The sequence below is a fragment of the Lacerta agilis genome, chromosome 12, assembly GCF_009819535.1.
Source record: "Lacerta agilis isolate rLacAgi1 chromosome 12, rLacAgi1.pri, whole genome shotgun sequence".
Taxonomy (NCBI): Eukaryota; Metazoa; Chordata; class Lepidosauria; order Squamata; family Lacertidae; genus Lacerta; species Lacerta agilis.
In genome coordinates, this window is record NC_046323.1 from 33,492,093 (window position 1) to 33,516,909 (window position 24,817).

General features: G+C 43.6%; 1 protein-coding gene across 1 annotated transcript in view; it reads right to left on the reverse strand.

Moving 5' to 3' along the window:
• Window positions 1-24,817, reverse strand: part of CUBN (cubilin) — a 134,316-nt gene that overhangs the window by 42,624 nt on the left and 66,875 nt on the right. Inside the window, exons 29-41 of the mRNA XM_033165105.1 lie at window positions 23,664-23,845; window positions 15,784-15,958; window positions 14,213-14,394; window positions 11,116-11,272; window positions 10,390-10,506; window positions 9,646-9,759; window positions 8,600-8,728; window positions 7,585-7,717; window positions 4,815-5,020; window positions 3,584-3,765; window positions 2,916-3,108; window positions 1,780-1,977; window positions 802-948 (exon numbers count right to left, since the gene is read on the reverse strand). Of these exons, the coding sequence (XP_033020996.1) occupies window positions 802-948; window positions 1,780-1,977; window positions 2,916-3,108; window positions 3,584-3,765; window positions 4,815-5,020; window positions 7,585-7,717; window positions 8,600-8,728; window positions 9,646-9,759; window positions 10,390-10,506; window positions 11,116-11,272; window positions 14,213-14,394; window positions 15,784-15,958; window positions 23,664-23,845 (2,115 nt within the window). The remainder of the gene's footprint in view (window positions 1-801; window positions 949-1,779; window positions 1,978-2,915; window positions 3,109-3,583; window positions 3,766-4,814; window positions 5,021-7,584; window positions 7,718-8,599; window positions 8,729-9,645; window positions 9,760-10,389; window positions 10,507-11,115; window positions 11,273-14,212; window positions 14,395-15,783; window positions 15,959-23,663; window positions 23,846-24,817) is intronic.

The window sequence follows — 24,817 nt, forward strand, 5'->3', positions numbered from 1 at the left end:
TACGAGCCTCCATCCACAGTTCTTCAGGCACTCTATCCACCAAATCTACTTGTAACCAAACCGCTCTCTCCCACTCAGTTTGCTGCTGAAATGGCAAACCTACAACAACTGTGGTGCTATTTCCTTGACAGGGGAAGCGAAAACTTCTTCTGAAGCAACTGTAAATGTTTGGAAATGTATGAAGGACTAGGCATCTCCTCTTGTATCATTTTAAGATTCTGTAATTTGATTATTCTGTTTCTCCAGGACAGAGGTACATTAAAAAAATTAATCATCTTGCAGCAGTCTAATCATGTTATCATATACATCTGGGTTCCTTCCCTTCCTTTCTTCCTTTCTTTCTTTCTTTCTTTCTTTCTTTCTTTCTTTCTTTCTCTTTTGCGTTTGTAAGGACTTACAATTTTTTTTTAACTACGTAAAAACAGTTGCACTGTTTTGTGCTATGCAATTCATTTTCCTTTAAAATAAAATAAAATAAAGAAGCCACAGCAGTACAAAGGCAGCTTGCAAAATCTTACCATAATAGAGAAATGTTTTCTTACTCTGCATTTCCAGGCAGATATCGACAACAATTGTGCAGTGGTTTTGAAGTCACACTTGAAAATTGGGTGAATTTAAGACTACATCTCAAAAAACTTGCACTCGTGGGATTCACAACATTTATGTGTGTGTGCAGAGGATTGTTGCTGAACAGGACAGGCAACAGTACAAAAAATAAATAGATTCTATAATCACTTCCTTCCAGTCCCCCCCCTTAAATCTGCAAAGGCACTCAAAGAACAGTTTTAAATGACAACTTACTTTTGTGGTAAGAAGCATTAAACCCAGCACCGGTAATACTTGCATCTGAAGTGAAGCGAATGAACAAAGCATCGCCAGTGGATCTTATTGGTCCAGGAACCTCACGACCACACAGAGTGGCCAGGACTGGTGCAAGGCTGTTGTCTCCTATGAAAAAGAAATGGAAAATTGTGATTTCCATACTTCCATTACTTGTGGAAGAAACAGCCATGTTTTATTTGGAGAGGCAATGTTAGAGATGGAAGTTCTCTGTTCACCATTTCATTGGTAGCCAGAAGATGGACTGGTTTGCATGCAACACTAAGCCAAACCATGACAGTGGGGATCCATGACTGTGTGGGTACTCACAATAAAAACCACAGGCAACTTTTTCCTCACCATGCTTTCCTGCCGCGGTGCTAATCAGAGCTAAGCCATGTTTTGGCTTAGTGTTGTGTCAGACCCTAGGGTCACGGTTTGTCTCTCTGTTCAGACTTTGTGGCAGGTGCATGGTGGCCTTTGGAAATACTTCTGTGTGGCATTTTAAAATGCAGTGGTATGGAGCTTCAACAATAGCCTCCTGGCAGCATCACCACGGCTACTTAATGGAAGATGGAAGGGTGTGTGTATGTGTGTGTGTGTGTGTGAAGTGGTGCTGAGGTTGAGGCTATGTGAGTGCAGCAGCAGAGCCAATCTAGCACTCCTGGTGCTGCAGCCATAAGGCCCTGGGCCTTGCCTTCTCCTCCCCCTAGTAAGCAGAACTGCCACTAGGAGGCTATTGCTGCAGCTCTGCTCTATTGGATAGCCCTATCTGATGGCAGAAATCTGTGAGAGTCGCTTACTAGAGGGATGAGTCCCAGTTCACAATGAGTCTAACACAATAGGGGAGGCGGAAGACATGTAGACACGGGAAGCTGACAAGCATGAGAACTGCAAATTGCATAAACCAGGATTTCCATTTGCGGTCTACAACTATGGAAAGGTGCCAGTGTTTCTCACCATCTCTGAGGACAAGTTTATCGTAGTTGCATGAGCGATGAGACTCAATATCCAAGGATAGGATGTTGATCTCCAGTGTTGAGTCTGGCGCTCTGATAACCCATGTACAATCGGCAAAATTTCTGTAGTTTGAAGGCCAGTCCGGTGAGAACAGAAATGAAGGCATTTCACCGGTTCTTGAGAAACCTCCACAGGCTCCTGTCATGAAAGAGAAAATCATGGGTAAAAATAAATTAATTTTTCATCCTGTTTAGTGACAACACTCTTTCTCTTCCATGCTTGTTTCTATGTACTGTAGCCCTCTAGATTTGTAGATTACAGCTCACATCCCTCCTGATCATTGGCCGTGTTGGCTGGGACTGAAGGGAATTGGGGTCCATTGGTGACCTATCCCTTCTAGAGTATGTGTAGATGTGTGTACAGCATGCGCATGCATGCATTGCGCCCACCTAATGTCTTCTTGATACAAAATCAGGGCCTCTCCTGATTATTTTAATATGTGGGCAGGAAACGGGCCTCTGATGCTCCTCAACAACTGGCCTTGCATTCTGACACTGAGGTTCAGTGTAGCCTTTTATCCTCCATGAATTTGTCTAATCCGCTTTTAAAGGAATCTAAGGCAGTGACCACCATTGAATCTTGTTGCAAATATAAATGTAACTGAGCTGTCGCATCTAACTTGACAATTAATGCAATCCCTCTGACTGCTAAAACCACCTCATATTGAACAAAAGGTTTACTATACAATAGGTAGCTAATCTTCAAGATAAATGCCGCAGGTGGAAAAGGTGGTGGGGTTGTGATTTCCTAGGATACGAGCAGAGGTCTATGGGCTTAATTGTGTTGTAGAGTCAAGCCTGTCCTCCTGCCTCTCTGTCCTGTGCTATCGGCTGCTCCTTGATTCTGTGTAGAAAAGTCAAGGCAACACTAAGCTGGCATGTGTACTGGCACGCGCACTAGAACGGTATGCTCTCCAATGTTTCACTTGGCTTAAAAGCATGCCTGAAAAAAGGTTGACTACCACTGGATGATAGCATTTCATCATGCAGACTGACAAACATACATACACTTTCATCATCTGCCTTTCTCTCAGTCGCTCTCAACGAAAAGGTTAACCACATGGGCAGGAGACCAACCTATAGGAATGGCATGTCCCACAGCTGTAGGTGCTTCCACCACATTCCAGTCCAAAAGGAAGCCCTTTCCATTTACAGAAAAATCAGAGGTGAACTGGAGAGTAACAGAGCTTCCAGAGGAGGTGAAAGAAAATGGGGCTACACCACAGTACTTTCCTATTAGACGAGAGTGTGTGTTGGGCCCATCATATACCTGCAACAGTGAGAATAAAGATTAGTAACACTGATAGGGTTTTTTAGGTGCAGAGTCAACATTTCTCAGGATACACTTTTCTGAGCAAATTTCTGACAGTTCTCCTTCTCACCCCCTGAGGAAAAAGAAGGCCACTTTTCAGAATTCCCCCCAAATACTCTCCACTTTTTGTGGGGGCAAAGACTTCCTGTTTGCTTCTGTCAGAAAGGTCCTCCTTGTGGGTCTCCTCCAGGCATCTGGTTGGCCACTGTAAGAACTGGATTCTGGACTAGATAGGCCTTTGGCCTGATCCAGCAAGGGTCTTCTTACACTCTTATAGTGGAAGGATCAAAGTGGTTGTATGTGTGGCCAAAGGACTGTTTCATGCCTCAGCTCATTTAAAACTGAGATATAATCATCAGACAGCTCCTTTTGCTTTGTGACTTATTTGTACCAGAGTTTACCAAAATAAAAAAGTTTGCAAGTTCAAGCCCACCTTCAGCTTGTCAAAGTAGCAGCTATACAAATCTTCAATATCCATCTGTGTGATCTGACCATGGACCACTTGTGTTGTGTTGGCAGTTATTGTCCACTGATAGTTGGAGTAGTGAGGGTAATTTCTAGGCCACAGTGGAGATGCAATTTGTCCACTGCTTCCCACCATAGTATTTCCAAACACTGAAAAACGAGAGGTGGTTATTATTATTATTATTATTATTATTATTATTATTATTATTATTATTAATGTTTTGTTGAATGATTTTGCTATGTAGGTAAAAGAGGGGATATTTTCTTTGAGACCCTCTCCACCCCCAAATACTGCCTCCAATTTCCCCTTAAGTTTCATTTCCCCTTGCAAGGCTTTGCTATTTTAACTTAAACAAAATTTAAGCATGTGGGTACCGTCATGGACAATGTGTTGGGGCTGCACAGCTCACCTGACCTCCCTCTAGGAGAGCCACTGTTGAACAGCAGGATGGAGAAGGGGGTGAGGGCAGGCGATGGTGAAGTTGACACAGTGCAGAAGCGCAGTCCTGCCAGCATGTTTGCACTGTGCCAACCTTGCCACTGCTCTCCTTCCCAGTATGCAGCAGCGACTCAGCTGGAGGGAGGTCAGGTGAGTGGTGAAGTCCCACTACGCTGTCCACTCCTACCTGAGTGAAGAGGGACCCTGAGCTGTATCAGGGTGTCCTGATACAAAAGAGGACATGGCTCCTGCACATTTAATAGTTGTATGGAAAGGGGGATTTCAGCAGGTGTGGTCTTGTTTTTAGAGTTGTCAGTATACTAGTAATCCACCATTTTTTACTTTCTGAATTTTGTATGGTATTTTCACCCTTCCACGTTGCCAGTGCATGCCTGCCACCTCTACCACAGACACCAAGGGTCTCTGGTTAAGAATGCATCCAATGGCAAATCACACGCTCTTATTTGATGTAGCTTTTACATTGCCTCTTCATATTTTATGGATTTTTGAATTTACATGTGCCCAGGGGATTTATTTATCTTCAGTACTTACATCCCACCCACAACAGGTGTGTCTGTGTGTGAACTAAGCTATCACAAAGTTAAGGAAGTTACATGATGCTACATGTGGTTGGCTGGCACTCTCCAGAAGTGAAAACACAGCAATATTATCAAGGTGTATGTCTACACATATCTTTCTTTCTTTGCTTGCAAATGATTTGTAAAGTGATTGCTTCCCTTTGAGTTCAATATTTACTTACTGTGAGCAAATGTGGCCTGGAAGCCCCTTCCATCACCTGAGCCATCTGAGACAAATATCACCCACAGGCCGTGCCCAGTGATAGACGTATAATTCTCCAGCACAGAGTCGCCACAGAATCGCCCCACCAGCTGGCCACTGAAATTGCCTTCTCTAATTTCTAGGTAGTCCTTGTGGCATTCGTCACTTGCTTCCATCTGAAAATCTCTGTTTTCAACAGCAATGTGGGCACATTAATTGACATAACAGTGCATGGGATAGAATATATAACATACAAAGGAAAATGAATGTACTGCATCAAGCAATTATCTCTCAGTGATTTCACACTTTTCCTCTTACAAGGGTCAGTAAAATGCTAATGGTATTTAAGGGCTCCAAAATATTCCGTATAAAATGGGATCCAGTCCATTTGCAGTGTAACACATATGGGAAAATTTATCAGTGAGCCTCATCACATTATTACAAATTACAGCTATCCTGTTATACTGTCTACTTCTATATCCTATCCTTTCCACGGGTGGTATACAACTTAGTTTTACTAAGTGTAGACCCATTGAAATTAATAAACCTAACTTAGTCATGGTTGTCAGTTTCACTGGGTCTACTCTGAATTAGTTGAATACCATCCATGGTATCCTGTTCGCCCTATGCGCTATAATACAGGGTTTAAGGCAGGCATCCCCAAACTCGGCTCTCTAGATGTTTTGGAACTACAACTCCCATCAGCCCTGACCACTGGTCCTGTTAGCTAGGGATGATGGGAGTTGTAGTCCCAAAACATCTGGAGGACCGAGTTTGGGGATGCCTGGTTTAAGGCATCAGTTTACCACTCTACACATCTGGAAGGATGTGCTCTTCAATTGAGATGAACCAGCTTTCTTGACACACTGGCATTAGTAAGCCAATTGACACATGTTGGCTTGTGGATCATGTGGCGCAATGGGTCAGTGCATCTGGATGTTAACCAGCAGGTTGGTGATTCGAGCCCAGCTTGGGATGGCAGTGGGCAGGTTTCATGCATTGCAAGGGGTTGAACTAGATGGCCCTCAAAGTCCCATCCAATTCTATGACTCTATAATTCTAATCTATACAAATGCATTGTTCAGAATTCATTCAATTTTAAGGAAATGCATCATTTGGGGTTTTTTGGGGGGGGGAGGTTCAGTGTTTATTTTGCTTTTTAACTGCATGAAACCCAAAGGAAGAGCTCCTTACCATTTTAAAGGTTCTGAATGTATTTTTAGTTTTCTTTTTTGTCCATGGGTGTGTATGCATTCCTTGCAAAATGCATGACTTCAAAAGCACATGCGATGGGTTCTGGCTTAACTGCTAAATGAAAGATGCCGATCTGCAATTTTGTCTTAAATCATACGTTTGCCCTTATACAGAAGTTGTTCTTTCTCATCCAAGGGTTTGTAGAGAATAGTTGATGTTTCTGAGAAGGGATTATATAGGATTCTGCACATGCTTAGAGACCCTATTCCCTTAAGACACATTGGCCAAGTCTTCTTGTGAGCATGGGGTGGGGTGGGGATTAAAAATTGGATCCTCTGCATCTCAAAGTTTCACCAGCAACATCTTGGCTGACATTCATTCTTGAACAAATTGGCTTTGTCATATGTGTACACCAGGAACTAATCTGAACCCTGCATGCTAGGTAAACTGTATTTTTCCTATATCAAAATTGTATTCTGTATTTTGAAGGTCAGCCATGAATAGAAAATCAAAGCCAGAGTTTTCTATGGTTAACATGCACAAAATATCACTACTCAGATTTCCTTCCAGTTTAAGTGGGCCCATATGTCTTCAGGGCACTATGAAATGGAACCAAAAGCCCATCTGGACACACTTCGAACTCATTTAGAGCTATTCCTTGGAACATGCTAGAGGAGCAATTTTGTAAGACCAATATTCAAAAAATAAATAGCTTTTCCCAAATAAAAAGATACAAAACTGATAACAGACACAGCAGATAATAACTGACATCTTAAAGACGGTTCAAAGACCTCCCATTATTTCGTGATTTTCCTTTCAGTTATGAATAACTGGGAAGGAACTGCTGACACACACACACAACACACACACACGTGTGTGTGTGTGTGTGTGTGTGTGTGTGTGTGACAGAATGCTGTGAGTGCTGTCCTTATTGGCACATTTGTGTGTGCATGACTTTGTGTGCATTCCATTAGATTTAATTGCTTAGTGCACTGACGTGGATGTACTTGGTTTTTTGCCTAGAAGGTGTGTGCACATAGGATTTCATGATTTCCTCAAGGAGATAAGGGTGTACTGCACCTGCTTCATTCTGCATTGTACATTCATTTCTTACAACTGTGCAAGAGACTCTGGACTAGGGGGAAAGTATTTGGGAATGAAATACCAGTTCAGTTTGGTCAATCCTAGACATGTACTATAATAGCTGCTTGATTAGTCTGGGATATATATGTGTGTTTGTTTTGCAAGAGATCCCACAGAGGCAAAAGAAGGAGGATATCTAATAATCTCTCCTTGTTTATGCTATACCAGAGGAGTGGCATTTACAGCATAGAATACAATTGTTTCAATGTCGACCATGATATGCTCTCGATAATGCATGGCGGAAGAAACAGACGGCAGGCCCTTTATGGCCACTACTGTGTTCTTTTTCCAAGTTGTTGTGGGCACCGCTACACTTTTACATGCTGGTAATTACATTTCCTACTAAACACAGCATTTCCTTCCTGGAGCTCCATTAAAAGGTTGAACAATAACCCTTTGGAAATTCAATTTACGTGAAAGACAGCTGGAGCCGGTTGCCAGGGGAGACCAGAATGTTCCAGACACATTCAATATTTGGCGGGTAAGGATCAGGGAAGTTGGGGCTATTGAAAGCTCCTCTCTCCATATGGAAGGTACCTCCGCAGGCTGCAAAGGAGAGAGGGAGAAATGAGCTGCAAGAAGATCAACGGAAAAGGAGAAAGATGCTGCAAGCAGATTAGAGGTTTTGTTGTCCAGGAAAAAGTGGGAATTCCTTTTTGTGTAGCTTCTTAAGAAAAGCAAATATCTTCATCTCGGATTTATGACTCAGAATAGCAAATCCTAGTTATAGGAAGCTTCTCTAGTGGATCAATTTCTCTACTCTTGCACATTGTGGGGCTGAAAGTTTTCCATGGTCCTCACATGACACTTTTGCATTAAATGAAAGGTGCAGGCTAGAATACATTAAAAAAATGTTACACTGAAGACTCCTCCTAGCAGGTGGCATCGAACCCCCTAAATCACTGGTTTACCCTCTCCTGGTTCCCTGCCTCCGCCACACACTGTTCAGAGCCCTGCTAGTCCCTGACAACAGGTGATACCAAGCACTCAATCCCACCCATAGTTCACTCACCTAGAGCAGCTCTGTGCTGACCCTTGGTTATCAGCCAATAATCACTCCATCTTCTTCAGCCTAGGATTCCCAGGTGCTGCTGGACTACAGCTCCAACCACCCATTGGCTAAGTCGGGTGGAGATGATAGAAGCTTTAGTCCAATAACATCTGGGGACCTAGGGTTGAAGAACACGGCTGCACAGGACCCAATGTCCACTTGCTTATTGACTGGGCAATCTGTCACAGACCCTAGCATTCCTACTGGGTTTTCACTGACTGCCTTTACTGTCCCAGCTCCAGCCTTGCTCTTTCCTTCTTGATGAGATCATTGCTCAAAGCGACTGCCACATATTTAAGAGTTCCTGATGCCAAGGAATGTGGCGCAACACTTTAAAATGGTTACCCCCATCTAGGAGTATGCAGAGACAGGCTTACCAGATGTTGATGCAGCAACAACGGCATGGAAACCTTTGGCAGTATTTGCATCATTGGAGATGAAACTGACAGACAAAGCACTGCCAAAAGAAGTGACAGGATGTGGAATGGTGGTGCCACAGTAGCGCCCTGAAAAGACCAACATAAGATAAATTAAATGTTTGATAGACCTTTTGGGGGGTCATGTTTCATCCATTAATCATGGGCCTGTAATCAGTCCTCATTTCTTTATTTTTTTTTTGTTTAAAGAAGTTTACTACATTGCTCTTCAATGGAGCTTCTGGGATAGCTTCCAAAATGAAGATACAGGTGTCAAGGGCCTTACTACCTGTTATGACATAGGAAGCCCTTACATTTGGGGAGGGGGTTAAATTCAGTACCAGGTGCAGAAGAGGGGGGCACTTCACAAATCCACCCCACACCTGGTATTAAATGTCACCTATCTTCCACCCATTCCAACTTTAAAGGTCACAATTTTGTCTGCAAACAAGTGAATTTGCTAAAAACAAGAATAATGATGATTATGATTGTAAGGTCCTCAGTTAATTGCTCATGAGTGACCAGCCGAACTCCGTAGCTTCCTTTTAATGGTTTTATTGTGCAAAACTATTTACAGTGCAGAGCTAACAAATCACGTCTGTCTCATCCATCAGCAGAATCCGGGAGTGCCCCTTTCCGGTTTCTCCCCCAGCATAAGTGTCTAGGGATACGAAATCCCCCCTTCTTTCCTTACGTGGCACCCCTCTGCGCAATTGGGGTGTGTGTGTGTGGAAGTGGCGTGCCTCCCTCTGCGCCAGTGGGGTGTGAGCTCTCTCTAAAATCCCCAGAGCCTTGGCTGCCAGTTCCCTGAACCTCCTCCCCTTCCCCACTGGAGGCATCGCTGCTGCTCCCACTGGAAGAGGAGGTGCTGCTTCTCAGGTGTCGCTGAGGCTCTCTGTAGCATCCCGAAAGCCCTTGCACCACCCTGCACTGAGCCGGGGACAGTTCCCTGACAATGATGATGCATAATAATAATAATGCAACAAAATAAGTAAATGCTAACATACCCTGCAGAGGTGCATCATAATTATCCCCTTCCTGAATTTCTACGTAATCAGTGCTGCAATTATGCCATCTGTCTTCAGTTTCAAAGTCAGTAAATGACAGTGTGACATGATTGACTGTTGGGAGAAAGATATGTAAGGGAAACTTTTGCATTTCACAACAGGAGGACCTGAGTTAATGTTCACATTGAAGGCTGGCTATTTATTTATTTATTTGATTTTTTTTCCCCCCTCACCAGGATAGAACCACTTAATCATATTGAGATGGTTCAGACATGCACGAACAAGGAGCCTCAGGCTCATTGCACTCCTTCTTCACACTATTCTAATGCACAGCGATCTCCCTTCTCCTTTCCTGGTCTGCACATATATTCCCAATTTTATCTGCAAATGAATGCTAGTTTCAAAGAACTGTGGGCTCTTGTGTGCCAGCACAAGATTTGCATTTGCACTGTTGTAATTTGAGCTTTATAGCATTCAGCACAACCTTGAAACCTTAGGGGCACTTAGGGATAGAATGCCGAAATTGTGCGTTATCTCATTTTGCCCTAGAACCTATTTTTTGCATTAATTCCCACTCAGAAAAAGATTTAAGTGTCCCTTGGTCATGCCCATCTACCAGGATACAGAACTTCCTGCAAAGAAGAAAAGAAGGAATTTTGCATTGTTATCACAGATGAGGGGAGGATGTTAGTCATTCAGCCTGCTTTCCCACAACAGAGGGATGTGTGTCTGTTGTTAACTTACATGGTTCCTGAGCTAGGATAATCCAACTGCAATTCTGATTGTTTGGGTACTTGGCTGGGTACAGAGGAGAGGAAATGGCTGCACCAACTGAATCAACTTCCAAGACACTTCCACATTCTTTGGAATAAAAGATACAAATGAACATTGGTTAAGGTGTGTATAAAACTAGGCCTGGAAGCATAATGAAATTAGACCTTCCTTTAAAATCATGCATGCACAGATGCTGACAATATGTGATGAAGCTGCTTTCTGGAATCTCCCCAAATCACTTCCCATAATGGTCAAATATCCATTTCGGGTTTTTTTTTAAATAATGATATGAAGCTGCCTTTTATTGAATCAGATGGTTGATCCATCAGTGGTGGGCAGAAGATAGTTTGCAATCTACTGATTTAGATTTCTAGGTACATCAGCAACTGTTTCTCACTCTTAATAGTTTAACAAAAGGTTGCTTTCCTCTGAATTAGATTGCTGAGCTAAAGAAAACTTTGAGGGGAGCCAGGATATTGCAGTTGGGTTGTTGGCAACAATGTTTTCTTTCTTTCTTTTTAACTTACTGGGTTTTTTCTTGAAAGGTTAAGAAAGGGAGATACAGACTGGCATTTAGATAGCAATTGTATCGTGTTGCATGCATGATGAGAAGTGATCGCACGATAAACACTCAGTCTGGAAGTAACCCTAGCCAGGACAATAATTAAAATATATTCATGACAGTAAGAAACTTGCCTTCAGTGAACTGAGCCCTAAAGCCTCTGAGATGGACAGTGCTGTCAGAGCGAAACCGTACAAATATGGTATTTTGGGTGGACAGGATAGGAGAAGGTCGCTGCTGCCCACAAACTTTCCGAAGAAGTGGAGCTTCAGCATTGGAACCATCAAATACCTATACAGCAGAGCAGTATATATGATTCAAGTTAAGAACCTCAGAACAGCATTGCTTATCTACCAAGGCAAAAATACACAATATGAGAATGTTGTAACCATAGTCTGGGCAGCAAATAAAGCTAGCCAGTTACATCCAAATTGTACATGTACTGTACTAATACCAGGTTTCAGGTGTGATATTTGAAGTTATTCATGTGTAGGAACCTGAGACAGAAGACCGGATTTGTTTGTGTGGAGATTATACAATGTAGTATCAAGCAAGTGTTACACTACACTTAATTTTCCTTATTGCAAAACGTCTCTTGGGGAAGAGGGTTTGTTTCATAGGAACTCCAAATCAGCCTTCAATGTGCATCCTGAATTTGAATCCCACTCCAAAATAGTGGCAGTCTGGATGCCACCAGAATTATTGCTGAAACTGGTGTTTTACCAGGGGGCGTAGCTGATATGTGTTGCTATTTAGCATTTTTAGCATGGTTTAGTACAGGTTCAAACTAAATTCAATTGGCTCTCTTTATTTTATTTTATTTTGTATTTATTTATTAGTTAAATTTGTGTTTCATAACTCTTCCCCCCCCAAGCTGTTCACATCAGTCTGGCTTCATTAGTGTCAGATTAGTTTCTGTTTGTGTACACACCAGTGGGCACTGACAGGGCAGGGAGGGCTTTGCCCTATGCAAAGGTTTTCACACCTTGTCAAGAGATCAATTAGGAATAGCTTAAGGATTCTGGGGGAAATTTATAAATGATCTTAAAGACCATCGTAAACAGTTAAAATCGTTAGTAGGAATGGAATATCACTTGTAGTTTAATGGTGAGTTTTGATATACAGTAATGGAGATATAAAAGATGCAGGAGGAAATGATTAATACTAGGACCCACAAAGAGGAGGATGGAAGTCCAGGAGATTCCTTGGAATCTTGTTTTTATGATTTATGTTCAATATGTGATTGTAACATCTTAATGTGAAAAACCAAACAAATAAATAAAAATAAAAGCGGGGGGAGGGGGAGGGGGAGGGGGAGGAATAGCTTAAGGGTTCTAATTGGTGTGAATCTGGTTTGAAAAACAATGCCCCAAACAGTAGTGTTTCATAACAAACTGCAAGATGCATATGCATTTTGTAGAATGATGTGCAAACACATATTAAAAACCCAGCAGTGGAAATGCAGTGAGTACACAGCAGCGTGATCTCAGCTGAGTTCAGTTACCCCTCTGGCAATTGTCACTAAATAAGGAAAGTCAGTGGAGAATTACATCTTATCTTGTGGAATAATCCTCCACCCCCCCCCACCCCCCGGAATGAGCTTTATGTGGTGTATAAGATTTTGCCACATCCTGAAATGCCACTGAAAACTGAGTTTCTTCAAGAGGCATGATAAATTGCAAATCTCATCATGTGTGGAGCTGGTGGGTAAAAGTCACAATGGGATGAGTCAGGCCTCTTCGCTATCAGCAAACTGTGACTGTCAAAATGTCATAATTTTGTAATGCTCATTCTCTCATTGTTTCATTTTTTATTTTATTTTTTTGCAGGAGGGATAGAGACAGAAGAATGAGGGAATCTGGAAGTTGGGCGTAATGCACTTTTCAACAGCGACCAGATTTCCTCGCTTCCCCTGAAAGTGCCTCATGTTCTTGTGCTCATGCCCTAATCGTCTCCAAATGCTGGAAAGCCTGACCAAAGACGCCGCTTCAGATTGGATGGCTACAAAACACATGAGTGAAATGTACAGAAACTGGTACATTCAGCTTGGTGATTTTTATAACTGTGCTTTCCTGGAAACAACAAACAGTGTAATTTATCACAAATACTCCACCCATGTGCATTTTGCATAAGCATCGTTGGGTAATCAGAAACATGGATACATTATTAGGTCAGAAAAGGTCTGTGTGCGTGTGTGCGTGCATGCACACACATGCAGGGTGGAGAGATTGGGAAGGAAAGGATAGCTACTATTGCTTAGTTTTTGGGTGGGGTCTCCTCTCTTCCCAGCCTAGCACTGGGGTAGTGGTGGTGTTTTGTGTGCCATCTCTTGTTCTGAGAGAATGGCAGCTGACCATTGGTTGTGAGGCTGATGGGAGTTGAAGTTCAACACCATCTGGAGGGCAACAGGCTAGCCACCCTGAGCAAGAGATGAGGATCAAAAGGGAAGGGGTTGTCCCACATGAATCCCGAAAGCAAATCATATTATTACTATAAATGAAACAGGGTGGAAACCTACTTGGAACATCTCTTCCTATAACACAGGAATATAAGCCGCCTTCTTATTTGCTTATATTTTAAATTCCTGATGACTTGAAATATCGCTTATAGCTTTCCAGGTTTAGCCTGCACTCTATGTTCTCTTAGCTTATATTGCTAAGTTGAAACACAACTCAAAACTAATCGGTTCCAGTTGTTGGAAGAGAATGACTCATAGCTTACTGGTATTGCAGACCACAGTGCAAATTTCAGTTTGCTCGGTACTTTTTGTGGTTGTTAGAACCTAAAACATTATAATTTTTTTTCAAAAAGCCTGCCAACATGTACAGTAGCTTCAGAAATGACCCTTAAAAAAAACAGCAACTTTGATTTTGCTCATCAAGTGAAGGACCAGGACCATGGTATGATATTGCCTTTCCATCATGCACATAACTTACATGGCTCGTTTTTTGTACATTGGTACTGAGATAGAAAGTGCTATACTTGCAGGAACATCCATGTGAAACTACTCTGTGTACACATACAAGTGGCTCCACTAGCATCCTGGGTACAACCCATGTGAATAAGTAGCAGAGGAATTTCCCACAGAAATTTATCCCCAAGCTGTTATTTGCACTCACAGCAGCTTCCCTCCTAGGCAAATAGCAGCTGGTAGGGTGAGGACAAATTTCACTAAGACATGGGAAAGTGTTTTTCTTCTTCCTTAAAAAATAATAATCTCTCAGTACTCACTGCAACATAGTCATAGCTACATGAACGATGAGATTCTATTTCAAAGTCTGTGAAGTTCAGCAGAACACGGTGGCCCCCATCGACTCGAATGACCCAAGAGCAGTCACTGCTATTGCTGTAAGGCTGAGGATAGTTGGGAGAATGGATTTCACCGCTTGGAGCTTGGAAAACTCCTCCGCAACCTAGAAGTGAAGGTAACGGATGCCCCATTTGAGAAACCTGCATATTTTACAGAGAGTTCAAATGACTATCTGCGCTACATGTCGTATGTAGTGCAATGTATCAGCAAAGCCATTAACTCCAGAAATAAATGCTAACCTGTTTATTAGGCTGAAATTGAAACAACAGTCCTAGCTGGGCAGCTTCATTAACGGGACCCCACTAATGGCCACTTTGGTGGGCATCGAAGAAGACAATGAAAATTTGCCCATTGTGCTGGCTGGCTGGCAGGAGGGTAGGAGTTGGATTCTGCATGGCCCAATTTCTCTGGGTTGTGCAAGCAACTTCATGACACAGCGCAGGCACTTAGACAGGGAAGTGTCTCTCCACTGCCTGGACAACTAGGTGTCTCTCCCAGTGCTGGCCTGGGGCATTTGGCTGCCTGAGGTGAACAGCGAGTTGGTACTCCCTCCTGCTTCCTTGTACAGAAGCCAGTGAGAGTGGCAGTTGACTCTTACTTCTTCACGACCAACCGGACAGCACCCTCCACTGCAAACACCCTGGCAGAAGCTCTGGATTGGCCCCAGGGGCATCGCACCACCCCTTCTTTCCCCTGGTAAACAACAGTGACCCACCTGCCAGGAAGCTGGTGCAGCAGCTCTGCCCCACCCAGTGAGTCACTTCTGCTCCTGCCTTTTGTATGGAAGGCCACACAAAAACCAGAAGGGCACTTTGTTTTTTACACATCGTCCTCTCTCCAATGTCTCTCCATAAAAAGAGGCGACATTATCATAGTCTGTGTGGCCACGTTTCAGCCAAGACGTGAAGCAGGGCTGGTGAGTGTTGCGCTTCAGCAGTATAACAGCCACAGTGGTCAAAATAAGCCACCCTGAATTCTCAATTTCATGTTGACCCATCCTACGTTGAGCAAGGTACTTGACCAGATGACTCCCAAGGTCCCTTCCAACTCTGTGATTCTGTGAATTTAGGGTTCCACAGATTCTCTGAGTTAAAAAATAAGCTGAAATGCTGTGCTTTGAGCTCAATCCTTGTGCATCCCATCCTTCTCCGGGGCAACTGCTTATTGTCATTTTAACACATCTCTAATTACAATGATCATGGGTAAAACTTTGAACAAAAAAGCACAGGAAGAATGAGCTAGCTCCATGGTGCCACACTTGTACTAAGTATTGTTGCAGCGTACTAGGAGAATTTGGAGTTCAGCATAACTCTGGGGTGTTGTCTTCTGCACTGCCTCTTCGGCTGCTCACAGGCCTTACATTTAAAGTACATTTTAAGCAAGTGGTATATAAATTGTTGGAAATATAGAAATAAAGAAAGTTAAAGCACATGACTCCCTACCTAAAGAATCTTGGGAACTGTAGTTTACACACACACACACTCATTCTCACCTCCAGGTATCTCTTGCCAAGTGGCATTGAAGCCCCTTCCATTCACAAATCTGTCTGCCTTGAATCGGACTGAAACTGCATTTCCAGTGCTAGAGACATGTAGAGGATTTTGTAGCGATCTGGGGGTGCACAGTTGGGCCAACCTGGGAGAAGATAAGTCAGGCCCACCATAGATCTAGAAAGAGAATAGAAACAGCAGAAGCAAGGCTTGCTTTTTAAAGAGGAAGCAACAACTATGAAAAGCAACTAGTGTCCCATAAAGAAAGTAGATTTAACATTTCATATGAATAATAAAAATTGGAAGTCAAAATAAATGTACGGAGTTGAATGAGGCTAAACGACATTCCGCTGCCTCTTCCAGCCTCCCTGGGGTCATCCACCATTTGTGCAGAGCTCCTGTGTTCTCCTACATCCTGGAAATGATGTGATGCCAATCCAGAGATATAGCCAAACCTCAATCCTGTGTCAACTTACCTGAGAGTAAGTCACATTCAATTCAACATAGAGACGCACCCTGATAGTCTTCCACCTCCAGTCCCACTTTTGACGCCCTTGAATAGGCTTTAGATTTCCCCACAAAGATGTGGAAAGGCAAGGGCCACAAAAAGTGTGTATCAGGGTACACTCAGCCTCTAGGCCTTGGGGTGATGCTGGTTTGCCCTACATGGCAGGTCAGTTATGAAGAAACTTGTCAAGTTTGCTGCTTTAATATTTCTGTAACATTTCAGTAGGAACAGTTAAATGCCGTGGATTAATGTATAATGCATCACCTGCTAAAGGTCTCAGATTAACATTTTTTTCTGAGCTAAGCAAAGATTTTTAAGCTCTCCAAGGCCTTTTAACAACTTTTAACACTTTGTAATATAACTTGACATCCCTATTTATGCCTGCTTTATTACTACCGGTCCATGTTTTAGTGGTAGCTGGCCATGTTTCTGCTCTTTTTAGCTTTTTTAATATGAGCTACATGGCTTTAATTGTCTCGTTTTATTTGGGATCTTTATGTCGTGTCTGCTTTTGCACTATTCTATGTTACTTTCATAAAAAGCTAATTATTATTTGTCGCCTAGAGATCTCATGTTATGAGACGCTGGACAAGTGCAAATAAGAAATACCGGTAAATCATTCCAACTGCAGTATTTTGAACTTAATATTTTTGGCTCTGATTCTAGGAGTTGCCTGGATTTTTTTTTTTACACTTATAGCCCCATCCTTGATGGGCTTCCTAATTGTGTCAAGCCCCTAATTGTGTCAAGCTCTTCAGATAGTCATGGGCAACATGTGGTGGTCTGAGGAAGGAGCTGCAACATTGGGAGTGGACTAAAAGTGTGGCCCTGATCCAAAGTGATAATGGTAATGCTCCACATGCATTGGGAAAGAAAGGTTCCCATATCTTGGGGAAGCTTCTAAGTGTGTTCAGTGGGATCATATAGAAGTCCACATTGGATCTTTGTGTTCAACCTTTGTGGTGTTTTCATGTGTGCCCCAGTGTTCTCTATACACTTTTAACCCTTGTGAAATTCAGGCAAATGTTCCAAGGGAGCATCACCACACACTTAAAGCACATTCAACACACATTTAAAGCATATGACTTTCCCAATAAAATATTGGGAAGTGTAGTGTATTAAGGATGCTGGGAACTGCAGTTCTGCAAGGGGAGAAGCTTTTGTTCCCAGGATCATTTAAGGGAAATTGTGTGCTTTAAATGCACTTTGCATTTGTGTTAATCAAACTATCCTCTAGCATAAAAAGGTAAAGGGACCCCTGACCATCAGGTCCAGTCGTGTCTGACTCTGGGGTTGCGGCGCTCATCTCGCTCTATAGGCCAAGGGAGCTGGCGTTTGTCCGCAGACAGCTTCCGGGTCATGGGGCCGGCATGACAAAGCCGCTTCTGGCGAACCAGAGCAGCACACGGAAACACCATTTACCTTCCTGCTGGAGCGGTCCCTATTTATCTACTTGCACTTTGACGTGCTTTCAAACTGCTAGGGGGGCAGGAGCTGGGACCGAGCAACGGGAGCTCACCCTGTGGCAGGGATTCGAACTGCCGACCTTCTATCAGCAAGCCCTAGACTCTGTGGTTTAACCCACAGCGCCACCTGGGTCCTTACATCCTCTAGCATAGGAGTAGCCAAAGTGGTACCCTCAAGATACTACTGAACTTCATCTCCAATTGTCCTTGACCAGTAGCCATGCCAGCTGAGGCTGATTGGAGTTGCAGTCTCACCATATCTGGAAGGCACTATGTTGAGTACTCCTGCCCTAACTGCTCTAGTTTATGGGTGTTTGTGAACATAAATACAGTACAAAGAGATTATGATGATGATGACAACTGTCTCTTACTTAGGATTATACTCACACAGAAAATCAGGATAAACCCAACTCAGCATTCTCATTTTCATAATTTAATAAACCTTAATACCCCTGAGGATTGATATTGTGGTAATAATTTGAGAAGTGCTGCAAACACCTCTCAATTGTACATTTAGTCAGCTGCATATTTAAACCCCCAAAGGGATTTTCTTTCCAACTCCTAAGCCAAGGCTCACGAACAGATTTTTTTGCAAAGTGAATCAGTCCCATCAGTCCTAGATATATATCAACAATATTCCTTTTGATTCATTCTTTTTGAATGTAACTGTCACAACGAGATGTGCTCCACCCTGCCATGCCTTTCCTATGAGAATTATAGAAAATAACAGTCCCGTGTTTTCCCAAGGAAAATACTCAGTGGAAAGAACAGGGCAGCCCCTCCAATTCCATTGCTTTGAATAATGGAGAATGTAAAATAATAAGCCGTCACTGAACCATGATATTCCACACACCCCACAAAATGTATACAGATAATTTAGCGTATCTAACTTTAGTTTAGTGGCTCAAAGGTCAGAATATATGCTTTCATTTGAAAGAGTAGCAGCATTTTGGCTTCTCAACTAGAGAAAGGGCATGTGATTCAAACTTATAATCACTCCTCTGTCCTATCGGTTCTTGAAACATGGTGTGGATATTACAAAAATGAATGGAACTGCTGTTAAAAGGAGATCTTTATTAAATAGTTGGCCTTCAGTTTGGGGAGGGCAATGGGGGTGCGGGGGCAGAGCCAATATGCTCATCTCAGCACCACCCCTGTCCCAGTATGGAATTTCCATATTTCTATAAAGCCTATTATATAAGGCACCTCCCATGTTCTGCACTATCATCACAGCCAATCAGGGCATGGTGGGCAGCGTTATACAATGGGTGAAGGAAGGGCTCGTTATGATGCTGAGCTTTCTTGATCACCTTAGAAGGTTCTGCAGAAAGCGAGCTTGGACACCTGAATCCTTTGTGAATACAGATCATCAAATGCCTGCATACCCTCCAACATTCCTCGGCTGAAAATCGGGATGTATGTCATGCTGCCACACAAGCCAGCTGGCTTGCGTGGTAGCACAGCACCAAAAGACGTGTGCTGCTGCATGAATCTACCTGGCAGCTGCTTGCTCCCTTCCTCCGCCTGTGTCACACCTTAGACTACCATGACAGTGGTGGTGGTGGCTTGGGTGAAAGCAGAGAAGGGCCGGCAAGAGTGCTGCATGTATCAGCCACCTCCACTTCAGAGGGGAACTGCCTCCCATGCACGTGAGGTTCCTCCTTCACAAGGGTTCCAATGCATACGTAAGCCCTGGCTCATCCTCCAATCCAAGATCAGTGGCAGAAGGGTGGGGGGGGGGAAATGAGACATTCCAGGATCAAATCCGAAGTTGGGATGGCTTCTGTAATTCCAGGAATGTCCTGGGAAAATAGGGACACTTGAAGGATATGTGTCTGTACCTCTTTTAAGCTGCTTCTACTAGTAGTAATGATAATAACAAATCAAAGGAAAATCAAGATGAGAGGCTGCATACATACCATGTATTTAAATCACGTGACTTCCCCCAAAGAATCCTGGGAGTTGTGGTCCACCCCTCACAAAGCTGTAATTCCAGCAACCTTGACAAACTACAGTTCCCAGCATTCTTTGGGGGAAAGTCATGCACTTTGGATCTATGATGTGTACACAGCCAAAGATCATGGCATGCTGAAGGCTGAGCATCCTGGGCCTCCCTCAGCCAGAACCAAATTTCTAGCAGGGATCCAATGAGTATCTTACATGCTCAGGAGACATGTCTTTTCACACACACAAGGAAGAGTTGCCAATTGTGCCCTGAGAAATAGAACTAAGCCTCCTGACTTCTTCCTTCCCTTGGACTAAGAGAAAACTTGCTGCGCGCCTGCTTTAAGTGTCCTGCCATGAAGCTGTATATAGCCATGTTAAGAAAACCATTCCAGAGCCTGAATCAGTAGCCAAGTTCCAACAGATAACACACTGATTTCTGATGACCCCCTGCCCAGTTACAGCACTTCAATGCCATCCCATGCCATTATTGGAAAGTCCACCAGCCTTCAAGAACAGCTTTTGATTGGCCCAAGAGGCTACAGAAGGAAGCGGGGAAATGTGAAAGCCCTCTTGCATGAGTGGAACTCCATTTGCAACGCTCTGGACCCAAGCCTCCACCCACAATGCCCTACTTGGTCTCGGTCCTAAGATCTTAAAAGCAGGATGGGTAACCAGTTGTTGTTAGGACTTGCAGCTTCCATAAACCCCAGCCAGCATCGCCAATGACCGAAGGTGATAGGAGTTGTGGTTGAATGACATTTGGAGGGCCACATATTCCCAGTCTCTTAAAAGCAGCTGAATTGCTTGCAAACCAAAGGGGGGGGGGGAGAAAGAGGGGGAAATGGATTATTTGTGGGTGCACCCTACAGGAAGGGTGCAATACATTTGTATTTTTCTTATCATGGCAAACAGCAGTGGAGGCAATTTTTATCTGGAAAACTGAAGAAAGAGAAAGGGTAAACTTCCCCTTTCCACACCCTGCTTCCAATCTGGATTCCCCCACCCCTACATGGCTACTATTTCAAAAGAAAAGTTTTAAAAGATGGAGCAGGAGCTGTACATCTGAGTCATCGCCTCTCGCTTGGTCCTTAATTGGTTCAATGCCCTTTTGCATCAACCACCAGTTTCACAATTGCCTTTTGTACAGTTTCAAAAAAACGTAAAGGCTATTTCAAAAGCCAACCGGCTGAGGAGTGGTTTCTCTCCCCCCCCCCCCCACGCCTTTTGCTGTGGATGCCAATTCATCAGATGCTTTCACAAAGGCTGGAGCAGAGACAAGCCAGACTGTTTCCATGACAGAAAAGAAATATTTCATTTCATTTTATTTTTTAAAGTTTGGCTTTGGCTATAAAGGGGGTGAAAAACATCCAATTGTTAGCACATGAATCCCACATGAGGGGGAGGGAAGCTACAGGAAGCTTAGAAGAATATTGGGGTGTGGTCCATGCAGAAGAGCCATATGCTGGAATAGAATGGGGAAAAAAGCTGTTCACAAGTCAGAACGCCCCTATGGAGAGGGGGCGGGATAGCTCTCTTCCAACAGATCACACAGAGGGTGCAGCACAGATCAATAAAGCCCGTGGTTTTAGTCTGGCTTTTGCCATTTGCTTCTGCTCTGCTAGTTCCGTTTATTGTGACAATCAAGCCGGCATTCCAAAGTTATGAGCAACAGAGAGAGGCCATTTCATATGGCCGGCCATCCTCGTGGTGCAGATTTCAATGGTAAAACTGGCCCCCGCTGAGATCTGACTGTTCTCCCCGAGAGAGAACAGAGAGGTTCAGGCAGAAGGAAATATGCAGCTTTATCCTGCTTTGCAGGACTGAGAAGGAGGTGGGGAGGGAGGGAGAAGAGTACAGTGTGCAGAAGGAGGGTGGGGGTGAGGTGGAGCAGGAAAGGATGCCGTAAAGCTCTTTCACATCTAAACTGCAATGCCAACTTGGTGTTGCTGCTCTGAAGGACTGAGAAACGGTCAGCGAGTTGAAAGTTCTGCCGAGCAATCACAACACGGTGGTTATGACAGATGCAGGTGATTGCAAAGTGTCGCTGGGGGAGAACCAGTTCAATGGAAAGAGTGGGAGGGGTCTGGTCTTACACTGTAGATTGCATAGTTCCAGTGCTATCATCTCTTCCTGTTATGTACTAAGCTTGGATCCTAGAACAATAGGCTGGTAGGATCGTAGAATGCAACAACTGGTTGGCCTGCAGTAGCAGCCCAATCAGGCTCCAGGGGGAAGCAGAATCAGCCAATCGGACGGCACTCATATAATGTATATAAAATCCTGAGGTTTTGGGGTTGGAATCCAATCACTGTTTTACACGCTGCAATAAAGAGCATGAAATCACTGCAGGACTCCGAGTACATTTCACTTCCCTTAGTCTCCTCCTCTCCAGGCTAAGCAGACCTATCATCCATTTCTCATAGGACTTGTTCTCACCGTCCTGGGCATCCTCCTCTGAACGTGCTCCAGTTTGTCAATGCCATTCTAATAGACGAGGCACCCAGGAACGGACACAAGACTCCATGGAGCTGCTCTCTTCAGTTGCACATCATCAGCTCATCTCTCACCCTTTGAGTCTTCTGAAGCCTCCTATCTTCAAAGCACCCCCGTCAGTGACTCCTCCTACTATCACAATCCTCATATCAAATTTCTCTGATCTTTCATCTCCAGGCTGATTCAAGAGGCCGCCTCAATCTGCTTTACTGGGATTCCTCTTTTAATCTACTTTAGCCTACTTTTGTCATCTTCTGATTTACTATTTTGCTTGTCTAAAATCATAGCTAGTAGGCAGGAACTTTTACTCCCTCTATTCCCCACAGATCACGCTAGTACAACACCAGAATTACCTATTATTATTATTATTATTATTATTATTATTATTATTATTATTAAATTCAACTTGGAAGTTCTTCCATTTTAAAACTAGCACTGGTACTTTTTTCTGCAGGCACGCAGTGGGCAAATACCAGATGCCAGCTTACAGTTGTTCCACTTCTGGATCAACCTAGGAACGGTTGCGAAGCATGATCTTCATTTATGTCCCTTGCCTGACTGATGCATAATGATGGCTTGCTTAGACGTAAGATGGCACCATGAGCCCTGCAGGGACAGAAAAGGAGACCAAACAGAAAGAGGGAGACAGTGGTCACAGCAGCAGGATGGATCTTGAAAGCTGGAGGCAGTGGAAATGGAAACAATCAAAGCTCAAGGGGGGTGGAGAGCAGGAAGGGGAGTGGGTTGGCCAGACTCATTGTTCCAAGCAGAAACACCTCGAGGCTAGCTATGTCACCAGTATTTAAACTTTCAAAATAGTCCCTTCAAAATAGGTTCAAATGCTTTTCAAAAAAGAGAGTTCTGAATTGAAACCACCACAGCCAACAGTAAAACAGTTTGTGTTTTTCCATTATTCTGTGAAAGGTTTCCAAAAACAGTAGTTTCACTGTGCTGTGATCACGATGTCCTAGCACACTTCTGTAAGACAACAGCACACACACACACACACACAGAGCGGGGGGGGGGGGCGCTTTGCAGGGAGGGTGAGATGGGGAAGAAGAGAGGTTCATACAGTAACTCCTGATAGTTAATTAAGAGTCCCTGTTTCCTCTTAGGTAGGGATATCTTTCAGATTGATCAGCTTTCATGAATCATTTTAGGAACATGTGACTTCTAATCTGGGGGATAGCAAGAAGATAATATGAACTCTCTTGAGAAAAGAGGTAGTCTTCATCAATGGATTTGAAAACTCTGTGGTACATCATGCAAAAAAAAAAAAAAAAAAAAACCAGCTTCTCAGGTGTGCTTGCACCTCAGGTTCAGGTGTCTAATAGAGGGGGTTGGTAACTGGGACATATCCATATTGTCAGGAATATGTTTCAGATTCTTTTTCATTCACGAAACTCTAGTCAGTAAAAAGACCTGGTTCTGAGTCGTCGTCCCTCCCGCCCTAATAAAAGCCACCTACCTCTAAAACATCATAGTTGCAGCTTGAATGGTATTCAACGTCAAATTCCACTATGGTGAGTTGAATGCTACTACCGGGGGCTGTGTGAATATACCAGTGACATTCCCTATTGTTAGGGTACTTGTTTGGATATCCTGGGCTATGGAAAGATCCAGATGTCCCAGAAAGCTCTGCACCACACCCTGGAAAAAAGTAGGCAGCACAGTTAGGTTCCAGTTTTTGTTAAATGTACATATTGCTTTCCACTACAAGAAGTTCCAAAGTGATTTGCATCCAGGGTAAAAATACAGTAACAAAATAAGCAAGTTAAAAATATAGTCAGAAAACAATTACCATAAAAGAGTTTATCATCTCCATCATATATAACCACCCCACCCAACTTAAGATGAACACCAAATCAGGACAAACATTCCATCATTGGTGGTGTGCAGATGCCCAGGATAACCCCATTCAGAGCAGGATGCATTCCGTTCATCCAGGCAAAAGAACCACCCACTGACAATGTCTCAGTCTTATATAGATTGAGCTTCACTTTGTTGGTCCTTATCCAGTCCGTTACTTGGATCCAGCACATCCACGGCCACAGCTGCTTGAGCTGTAAAGAAGTAGCGTTGTGTGTTATCAGCATACTGATGGCAGTGCACTCCAAACTCTGGCTGACCCCATCAGCGGTTTCATCACGGGGGATAAAACTGAACCCTGCATATTCCCACATGAGAGGCTTCACAGGGCCGAACAACATCCCCAAACCCCATGACTGTCCAACTGGAGCCAACAATCCAAGTAGCAGCAGAACCATGAAAAATAGTTCTACTCTGGGCTCACCCACACTTCCGTTTGCCCCACTGCTTTCCCCTGGGAAAGCCTATGTTTTAGTGCTGAGTTGGAACAAATGGCAACTGGGTTTTCTTCAGGTTGCCACTGGTTCCAATTTAGCACTAAAGAACAGGTTTCCTGGGGGAAAGCATTGTGGCGAAGGCAAAACCATGTCTAGAAAGCACAGGACAAGCAGCAAACAGCTCAGACCCATGCTTTGTGTGGACGAGCCCTCAAGAACCCCATGCTCAGTGGCACTGAGAGATGCAGAGAGATAAAGGAGAATCAACAGGGACACACTCCACCAATCTCTCTCCCAACAGAAGGTATCATACAGG